Raw genomic sequence first — 10,939 nt, forward strand, 5'->3', positions numbered from 1 at the left:
AAGCTCAAATGTGTTACGTAACACCAGAATGAACCTCATTGGGTCTTGGAGAAGCTCAAATGTGCTGCGTAACATGAGAAGCTCAAGAGTATATTCATATGGATTAGTTTAACGATCTCTTTATGAACTTTTTGAAGCATTAAAGTGGTAGTTGTGTAGGCTGTCAATGGAGGGACAGAAATCTCTCAGATTTTATTAAAAAATCTTCATTTATGTTTCGAATATGAACAAACGTCTTACAGGTTTGGAAGGACATGAGGGTGAGTAAATGATGACAATGTTTTTATTTTTGGGTGAACTATCCCTTTAAATCAGTGATTTTGGCTGTTGAAATCCCTGCTCACACATTCCACTCACAGTGAACACGGATGTGTCACAATCAGATTAATATGCTGATTTTGATCAAACAAAAACTGGATTCACCTGATGTGTGAAATCACGCACCAGAGCTTATTGAGCTTTCACTCCAACACACATTCATAAGCCTCTTACATGTTTGAAAAGTCTCATGTTGTGTTGATCAGCAGTTATACTGTCCGTGTTCTGTCCCGATCCAAGCATGAGCTAGGGCTGTTTTTATTGGTGCTGTTTTTTAAATGCGGGATTTTCATGGCGGGTCTCAGTTTATATGGTTTTAGTGTTTTTTATTTTTCAGAAAAAGCACTTTGTAATTCTGTGTTGTTCTTGACAGTGAGTCCTGAAAGTGAAAGCTTGTTTTCTTACCACATGGATAAGTGCAAAAATAAAAATCCCTATGAAACTGTTGCTTCATTTATATTTTTTATTTTATGTTGTTGTGTACATTTATGAACAGAACCTCTGTGCATCATTTATCAGCGTATCATTTACTATAAATATATTAAAAAATAGTAACAGTTTAGAGTTATATGATTTGAACATTATATTATTTTTTAATATTGAAAAAGGAGACAATTATGCATTTGTTTTTATGTCTTTTCATCATATGTCTAATTTATGTTCATTAAACAGTAAAATGCGCATTACTGTACATTATTATATTTGTTTCTTCCACTATATATTCATCAAACCGAGTGCTTTTAAAAATATAGAATCGTACTGCGTATGTTGTGTGTGTACACTTCCGGTTGTGTCAGACCCGCGTGACGCATGCGTGCTGACGGGGAGCGCGTGTTGCGCGCTGCGTTTCCAGAGACGCTGATTACTGAGAGAGACTGCGCACTGATCCACACTGCTCACTCCAGCCGGACAGATTCACGACAACCGTGAGTAAAATACCTGATCCGACAGCAGAATGTGTGTATTTGAACGATTTGAAGGACTGAACGCGGTACTTTAAACGCGTGAATGAGCGCGTCAGTGTTAAATTATAGAAAATGCGTCAGTCTGTGAGGCCCTTCAGACGCGCGCGGCACAAATATGTTTTATTAAGCTTTAATTCTCGGTTAGCGATATTTTTTTTGGGTGGACCAACGCAGTTTAGGGATTTGTCCCGGTTTAGAGGAGTGTCAGCGGCTACACAGACGCACCGGGGACGCGCACCGGCCCCTGACATCATCACCGGCCCGCTGAAACTACTGCGTATTATATTATATTATACTATATTATATTATGTTATATTATATTACATTATATTATTATACGCAGGCAGTGTGTCTGTACTATAATGTGTGTTATAATATAATATAATATAATATAATTATACACAGGCAGTGTGTCTGTACTATAATGTGTGTTATAATATAATATAATATAATATAATTATACACAGGCAGTGTGTCTGTACTATAATGTGTGTTATAATATAATATAATATAATATAGTATATTATTATTATACACAGGCAGTGTGTCTGTACTATAATGTGTGTTATAATATAATATAATATAATATAGTATATTATTATTATACACAGGCAGTGTGTCTGTACTATAATGTGTGTTATAATATAATATAATATAATATAATATAATATAATATAATATAATTATACACAGGCAGTGTGTCTGTACTATAATGTGTGTTATAATATAATATAATATAATATAATATAATATTATTATATGCAGGCAGTGTGTCTGTACTATAATGTGTGTGTTATTATATTATATTATATTATATTATATTATATTATATTATATTATATTATTATATTATATTATTATAGACTCAAAACTGTGATCTGCCTAGACTGCTGGTTACTTTTCCTCCAATGGGAAATGAGGATTAAACCATAAAGAATAAATAAATGCATGTATTACCGAATGCAAACTATTGACAATAGAGAGATGAAAGTGAAAGCTTTTCTTTAAATCTGGTGATGACATTCGTGCTGGTTTGAGCTGAATAAGTTATAAACTCTGAAAGTAAATAACCTGACTCTCAGATCCTCTGTTCCCACGCCCTGAAAAGAATTCAGTATATTCATATCAAATGGGCCGAGACATGCCACCCGATTCCAGACGCTTTGATAAACCTTTCAAACATGATGTGTGTTATTGGAAACGCTTATAACAGACACAATCCTCCAGACTGATACTGAACAATAACCTCATAAACACTGTAAACACACACTCATTCCCACACACACACACACACACACACACAGCAGAACCTGCAGCGCTCAGCATTACAGTGAGCCGTTCATTCAGAGCGACAGAATGAAGCGATCAGGCATGACACACACGAGTCTCTGTTTTACAGTCATGAAAAACCTGCAATAATATGAGATGAATGTAAGACGTCATGCAGTTTCTCTTCAGGCCGCTGGAGCAGAGCACAGTGATGATCTTGTATTCTGGCATGCCAGTGTTTTGCACAATCAAATATCTTCTAGAACAAGACGCTGTAAAACCTGCCAGAAACAAGCAGCGAATCAGGATTCACGGCTGAGACATAAACTAAAGCCTATTGGCTGGTCGACATAATACTGGTTAACACACCCTAACTTCCTGTTTCAATAGAAAACATGCAAACATTGCATTATCATGAACTAAAACTAATGAAAATTAGAAATGTTGTTTTTGCAACTAACTGTATTAGATTGAAGCACTACAATTTAAAACAAAATAAATTAAACCTAAGAAGAAATATTTAAAGCAAATATGAAAATGACAAAAAATACCACTAAAAATTAAAATATAAAAGGTAATTCAATAATAAGAACTGTAATAGTGTATAAAAATACTAAAATAACACTGAAGTACACAGGAAATTAAACTGCACTCGTCTGGAACTTTTTTGTTTATAAATTCTTTTATTTTCAAGCTTAGAAAAATCATAACAAATGTATGAAAAACTCAAGAGTTTTAGAAATATGCAAAGAATAGAATTATTTTTGATTATGCAAAAAAAATTGTTTAAAACTATTTTTTTTCATTATATAAGTTACACATTCACTCTCACACACACTCACATACTCATGCGCGCACACACACACACACACACACACACACACACACTCACATACTCACTCACACACACACACACACACTCACATACTCATGCGCGCACACACACACACACACACACACACACACACACTCACATACTCACGCACACACACACACACACACTCACATACTCATGCGCGCACACACACACACACACACACACACACATGTTTGTTTTTGTGAAATGTGGGGACATTCCATAGACATAATGGTTTTTATACTGTACAAACCATATTTTCTATCCCCCTACACTACCCCTAAACCTAACCATCACAGGAAACTGTGCACACTTTTACTTTCTCACAAAAACTCATTCTGTGTGATTTATAAGCCTTTTGAAAAGTGGGGACATGCTGAATGTCCTCATATTTCACCTTTTTTTGTAATACCCATGTCATACCCATGTCATTATACACATTTATGTCCTGATATTTCACAAAAACAAGTACACACACACACACACACACACACACACACACACACACTCACGCACACACTCGCACACACTCGCACACACTCGCACATACTCACATACTTGCACATGCACGCACACACACTCTCTCTCACACACACTCACACACACACACACACTCACTCACACACTCGCACACACATGTGCACACACTCACTCACTTACTCACACACACACTCACTCTCTCACACACACACACTCACTCTCTCACACACACACACTCACACGCACGCAGGTTCGTTTAGCTGATGACGGACAGCACAGGAAGCGCAGAGACTTTATCAAACGACATTCCATCATTCTTCAAACGTTATGTGAACGTTACTTTGGAATGTTCTCTGAAACAAGTAACATTTCAGAAAAATACCCTCCATAAACGATGTATAAATTACAATGTTTTTATGCTAACGTTTTGAGAACTTTATTAAAGACCCGTAAACATTACTGTTAGAAAGTTTGTTCATAACTTTGCGAGAACCTTGACAGAACGTTCTGAGAACGTCTCCGTTACTGTGGGAAAGTGTTCAGTGTTTCTCATTGTGTTTGTAGGACACTGTTCTTTTGGGAGCAGTAACTCAGAGGAGAGCTAGAGTACTACAGTGACATCCACCTACTGACGGTGAGTGTGTGTGTGTGTGTGTGTGTGTGTGTGGTGCGTAATCTTGCCAGGCTGTTAGTGGGTCACCTATTTAAACAGAAAGAGAATGTGATCATATGTTCTTGCCTAATTTAACCGCAACATGTCAAAAGAGATGATCTTAAACAAGTTTCCTGAAAACTACGGCATCTGCCATTGGTTGGACAAACAGACAGTCCCGCCTCCAAACTCACGCCATTGGTTGAGTCAGAATGTTTTGAATGAGTCAGTGTTTCACACTCTTCAGGACGTCAGTGACTTCTAGAACATCAAACTGGGAATTTGAGCTTTTAAAAATTTTTAGAAACAAACAAATCAAATTTTGAGTGTTGTAATTTGTTTTTTTGTGAGTCACTAAACCCTGTAATTTCCTGCAATTAAAAAAAGGAAAATTGTGCATGTGTTAAAGCTGATTTGTTGCTGTAATCAGTGTAATCCTCTTGACGTTACCGTGATTTTGTCTGCTTTATCTGTAGTTAGGGGATGGCGGTAAACGTTTACTCCACATCTATGACCATCGAGAACCTGAGCAGACATGACATGCTGGCTTGGGTCAACGACTCGCTGCACCTCAACTACACCAAGATAGAGCAGCTCTGCTCAGGTACGCATCAGCTCTGAACGCACACGCTGTCATGTGATCTCTGGTGCTGATCGGTTCTGCTCCGCAGGTGCGGCATACTGTCAGTTCATGGACATGCTGTTTCCCGGCTGTATCCTGCTGAGGAAGGTGAAGTTTCAGGCTAAACTGGAGCACGAATACATCAACAACTTCAAAGTGCTGCAGGCGGCCTTCAAGAGGATGGGCGTGGACAAGGTGAGACGGACGTTTCTGCCAGCTGAACACCGTAGAAAGTCATTCCCGCAGGTCCTTCTTACATCTAACGTCTGCTTTCAGATCATTCCAGTGGAGAAGCTGGTCAAGGGGAAGTTTCAGGACAACTTCGAGTTTGTTCAGTGGTTTAAGAAATTATTTGACGCCAACTACGACGGGAAGGAGTACGACCCTCAGTTGGCAAGACAAGGCCAAGACATCACTCCTCCACCCAACCCAGGTGAAGTCATTTTCCACAAATCCAAGAGCTCCTCCAGAGCGCCAGGTAACCCGCCGCTGCGGAGAAAACACACACACTCCGCACGCGTGTGTCTGCGTGTGCTTCGCTCGCCTGCTCTGAGTCTCTAGAAACCTTTTCAGGCCTGATCTCAGCCTTGAATTCGTTTCGGTTTGATCTTGTGTGTTCTGGCTTTGGAGTTCAGCTTAATTCTGTTTATTGATGCTTTTCAACAACAGAGATAAAAAAAAATCAATAACAATCAGTAAATAAAAATAAATAAAATAATAACATAAAAACAATAAAGAAAAAAATGTACTGTACATTTTTATTAACATTTTATATATGTGTATATATATATATATATATATATATATATATATATATATATATATATATATATATATATATATATATAATATTTTTATACACATATATAATAAAAACCACAAAGAAGAAATGTATATATATTCTTTATTATATATATATATATATATATATATATATATATATATATATATATATATATATATATATATATATATATATATACACACATCGCTTTTTTATTTTATATGTATACATACAATTTTATTATATATTATATATACTATATATATTATTTTAATTTTATTTATTTTATTTTATTATTTATATGCAATAAAACATAATAATAAAATAAAAACAATAAAGGAGAAATGTATATATTCTTTATTATTATTTTTTACAATTTATTTTATTAATAATTTATTTTATTTTAATAATTTTATTATATATTTATATTTTTCTTTTTTATTTAAATAAAATAACAATCAGCATTTGTTTTATTTTATTATTATTATTTCAATATACACACACACACACACACACATATATATATATACATATATATATATATATGTTTGTATATAATATATGTTTACAATAAAAACAAAGAAAAAATGTACTGTATATTTTTATTTGATTTATTTTACAATAATTATATATTTATAAAAAACAACAAAGAAATGTATATATTCTTTATTATTACTGTATTATATACACACATCGCTTTATTTTTATTTTATTTTTATTTTATATGTATACATACAATTTTATTATATTATATACACCTTTATTATTTTTATTTTATTATTTATATATAATAAAACATAATAATGAAATAAAAACAATAAAGAATAAATGTGTATACTGTATATTCTTTATTATTTTATTTATTTTATTATTATTTTGTTTATATATATATATATATATATATATATATATATATATATATATATATATATATATATATATATATAAAAATAATAAAAATTACAATAACATAAAAACAATAAAGGAGAAATGTATATATTTATTATTATTATTTTTTTTAATTTATTTTATTAATCATTTTATTTTAATAATTTTTATTATGTATTTATACATTTCTTTATTATTTTATTATATATAAACAAAAATAAAAAAAAAATTAACAAAAATAATAATAAAAAGAAAATTTTGTATGTATATATAAAAAATAATTAGTATAAATGCATAAATAAAATACAGAAACAATATTGAGAAGAAAGAGTAGAAAGAAAGAAAGAATCTTGCGCAAAACAACCGTGCACTCACGCTTACAATCACTACTAACAGGAAGGAAAAGATAATGGAGGTTTTTTGTGCTCTCTGTTTCTGGGCTTTGGATTTTAAGTGTGTGTTCGTCATGCTCCGCCCTCACAGTCACAGATCTCTTAGAATAGATTTCCATTGGCTGACGAGTGAACCTCTGCTCTGTGATTGGCTGCTGTGTGTTGTGATTGATTAATGACTTTGCTTTCATATGCAGGACCCCAACGGACATCACCGACGGCACCAAAAACTATGCCCGCCCCCCCGCGTGCCATAAACTCCACCCCCTCAACTGGAATAAGGCGGACCATCCCGATGTCACGGAACGGAGGTGGCGACGCCGAGATCATGGAGCTCAACCAGCAGGTGAACACATCTGAACAAACAAACAAACAAAACGCAGTGTATAAACCGTTCACTAAATCTGTCTGTTCGCCTGCAGCTGCTGGATCTGAAATTGACGGTCAACGGTTTGGAGAAAGAGAGAGATTTTTACTTCAGCAAACTCAGAGACATTGAGCTGGTGTGTCAAGAGCACGAGAGCGACACGAACCCCGTCCTCGGCAAAGTCATGGAGGTCCTGTACGCCACAGAGGTGAACGACAAATAATGCATTTCTGTCAGTTACATCAGATTGATGAAGCATTGTGTATTTTTAACACATAAAGTCACACACACTGGTCCCAAAAGCAGTGTTTATTCATATTTGGGTTTTTTCAGGATGGTTTTGCGCCCCCGGAGGACGATGAGATCGACGAACAGCCACGAGACCAGGATGAATACTGATCTGCAGTCCCGTCTTTCTCTCTCACTTCATCCTTCCTCCATGATGTCTCTCTTTTTTCTCTCGCTCTTTGACACTCCATCCCCACCAGCAGACACCAGGGGCGTGCTGTGATAGGCTAATAGACTGAGTAGGGGCGTGTCTGTGCTAATGAGATGTGAATTTATGCAGTGACGCTGATGTTTTATTGGCTGTGGGTTTTAATTAAGAGCCCAGATGACTCGAGCACTGAACCTGAAACTGCATGATGATGCAGTGACACACACACACACACACAGAACTTTTGCAGTGCTGATGTAGCCGACACACTCAGCCAAGGTTATTGACTAACAGTTTTTTTATTTGAACTCCAATCAGCTAATTTATTCGAGAGTTTGATGCTGATGTCGTTTATATATATATATTTATATATATATCTCTTTAGAAGGGTTTTTAGTTTCAATGAATAAAGTGGACAGTGTATGGAAACCGATGAAAGCTTGTTTCCACCATGGAATAAAAAATAAATAGGTAATTTATTCTAGAATTCAGAATTGCAAGGTGATAACTCGCAATTGCAAGAAAATATTTATTTTATTCTGTGGCAAAATGTGACAATACTGATTTTTTTCTTCTTGTAATAGCAAGTTATTTTATCACAATTCTTAGTTTATAACCTACAATTCTATGATTTTTTTTGTTTCAGAATTGCGAGAAAAAGGTCAGAATTGCGAAATATAAACTTGGAATTGTGAGATATAAACTCTATTGCGAGAAAAAAACAGTTGCAAAACATAAACTCGCTATTATAAGTGAAAGTCATAATTATGAAATATAAATTTGCTATTGAAAGAAAAAAGTCAGAATTTCAAATATAAACTCGCTATTGTGAAAAAAATCTGAATTGCGAAATGAACTTGCTATTATGAAAAAAATTCAGAATTGCAAAATATAAACTCGCTATTGTGAAAAAAGTTAGAAATGCCAAATATAAACTCACTATTGCAAAAAAAATAGAATTGCGAAACATAAACTTGAAATCGTAAGATGTAAACACTTTTTTGAGTGAAAAATTCAGAATTGCGAAATATAAACTTGCTATTATAAGAAAAGTTAGAAATGCCAAATATAAAATCGCTACTGCGAAAAAAAAATAGAATTGCGAAATATAAACTCAAAATTGTGAGATAGAAACACTTTATTGAGTGAAAAGGTCAGAATTGCGAAATATAAACTTGCTATTGTAAAAAAAATCTGAATCAAAATATAAACTCGCAATTGTGAAAAAAAAATAGAATTGCAAAATATAAACTCTATTGTGAAAAAATATCTGAATCACAAAATATAAACTCTTGAGTGAAAAAGTCAGAATTGTGAAGTTTAATTTCGCTATTATAAGAAAAAAGTCAGAATTTGCAAAATATAAACTCGTTATTGTGAGAAAAAAGGTAGAAATGCCAGATATAAACTAAAAAAAAATAGAATTGCGAAATATAGACTCGCTTATTGCGAAAAAATCAGAATTGCGAAAAATAAACACTATTTTTTGAGTGAAAAGGTCAGAATTGTGAAATATGAACTCAAAATTGCAAGATATAAACTCATTTTTTTAGTGAAAGTCAGAATTGTGAAAATTTAATTTCACTATTATGAGAAAAAAGTAAGAATTTGCAAAATATAAACTTGCTATTGTGAGAACATTTTTTGAAATTGTGAGTTATAAACTCGGAATTGTAAGAAATAAAGAACTTTTCAGATACAAAAAGTATCAGTTACCTTTTTATTTCTCATCCCATGGCAGAAACAAGTTTCCATAGAAAGCCTCACTGATGAAATCCCAGAAACCAGACAAACCGCAGGCTGAATCCTTGTGAGCTCATCATCATCAACACTTGTGTTCCTGATCTTCTTGTGCTTCTGCTGCCGATAACGATGCGTTCACAATCAGACCAGGATCGTGTGTTGAGAAAGTAAACGGAGTCTTATGTTGACTTGACAGTTTTTACACTCGCTGCGACACATTTCTCAATGCTCAGGGCACTTTCTCAAAAACTCTTCCCAGCTTTGGCACAGCAGTTAATTTTCACTAAAACTACCAGAACACTAGCGAGGGTTTCAACCAACAAACACTATGAAACACTAACAGCAGCATTACACAATGATTGCATGTGTAACATTTCTTTACAAAACTAGAATGACACTCTTTACTGTTTATAATTCACTGCAGTTTGTTTACATTACAGTACAGAATTATTCATAGGTTTCCACCCGTGTAGGTGTTCAGACACATCTGATTGTTTTTAGATTCGGAATATAATATAATGTCATTTTTGTGTAAATGAAGCAAATTTCTGTCTTATTCAGTTTTGTATAATGTTAGGTTTTGAATGTGTGCAAATTTGCCTGTATATCACATAGTTTTGCTGATGCTTGTGTCCGAGTGAGAAATGTGTTCATGTAATCTGACAGAGGTCGTCGCTGAATGCATTTCGTGCCAAAGCAAGGAGAAATAATCCCCACTTTTGCTCGTATAGAGTTTTGAGAAATGTGTCCTAGCGATTGTAAAAAGCTGTAATGAGTGTGTTTTTTCACAGTAATTGCTGATAAATCATTATTAATATTGCAGGTGTGAGAGTTTTATTTATTTATGATAGTGTTATCAACTAACACTAATGAAAACACACTAATAACTGACTGACAGTATGGAACAAAGATTTCTAGCTGCTATATTTTAATTTAACATTTCATTCTCTGTCTTTATTTGATTGCACTGATATCACAGGTTGATTTTGATTGACAGGACCTGTGTCATTGACCCTTTCACCCCTGCAACCGTTTGCAAACATGCATCCATTTGGAGTTTTACTATGTAAAATAAAGATGTGTGCGGGGAATGAAGGACGCGTCTGCTTTATTCTCACTATACTGCTGCTTTTCAATCATTGATTGACATATAATAATAATAATAAT

General features: G+C 34.0%; 1 protein-coding gene across 3 annotated transcripts; it reads left to right on the forward strand.

The window, feature by feature from the left end:
- Positions 1-1,109: 1,109 nt before the first annotated feature.
- Positions 1,110-10,867, forward strand: mapre3b (microtubule-associated protein, RP/EB family, member 3b). 3 transcript variants are annotated; one of them, XM_067391335.1, is made up of 8 exons: positions 1,110-1,244; positions 4,453-4,522; positions 5,017-5,144; positions 5,212-5,357; positions 5,439-5,640; positions 7,424-7,572; positions 7,649-7,801; positions 7,927-10,867. In XM_067391335.1, the coding sequence occupies exons 3-8, from the start codon at positions 5,024-5,026 to the stop codon at positions 7,990-7,992; spliced, it is 837 nt and encodes a 278-aa protein (XP_067247436.1). In that variant the 5' UTR covers positions 1,110-1,244; positions 4,453-4,522; positions 5,017-5,023; the 3' UTR covers positions 7,993-10,867. The 3 variants fall into 3 exon arrangements, with proteins under 3 accessions (XP_067247436.1, XP_067247438.1, XP_067247437.1); XM_067391337.1 differs by having other exon boundaries at positions 5,439-5,595; positions 7,927-10,589; XM_067391336.1 differs by lacking the exon at positions 1,110-1,244 and having other exon boundaries at positions 4,434-4,522.
- Positions 10,868-10,939: the final 72 nt, after the last annotated feature.

This window comes from Chanodichthys erythropterus, chromosome 8, assembly GCF_024489055.1.
Source record: "Chanodichthys erythropterus isolate Z2021 chromosome 8, ASM2448905v1, whole genome shotgun sequence".
NCBI lineage: Eukaryota > Metazoa > Chordata > Actinopteri > Cypriniformes > Xenocyprididae > Chanodichthys > Chanodichthys erythropterus.

Bases quoted from the DNA above. Each gene is read 5' to 3' on its own strand.
- mapre3b (XM_067391335.1), top strand. From the start codon at position 5,024: ATGGCGGTAAACGTTTACTCCACATCTATGACCATCGAGAACCTGAGC. The intron at 7,573-7,648 runs GTGAACACATCT...GTTCGCCTGCAG, and splicing joins TCATGGAGCTCAACCAGCAG to CTGCTGGATCTGAAATTGAC. The intron at 7,802-7,926 runs GTGAACGACAAA...GGGTTTTTTCAG, and splicing joins AGGTCCTGTACGCCACAGAG to GATGGTTTTGCGCCCCCGGA.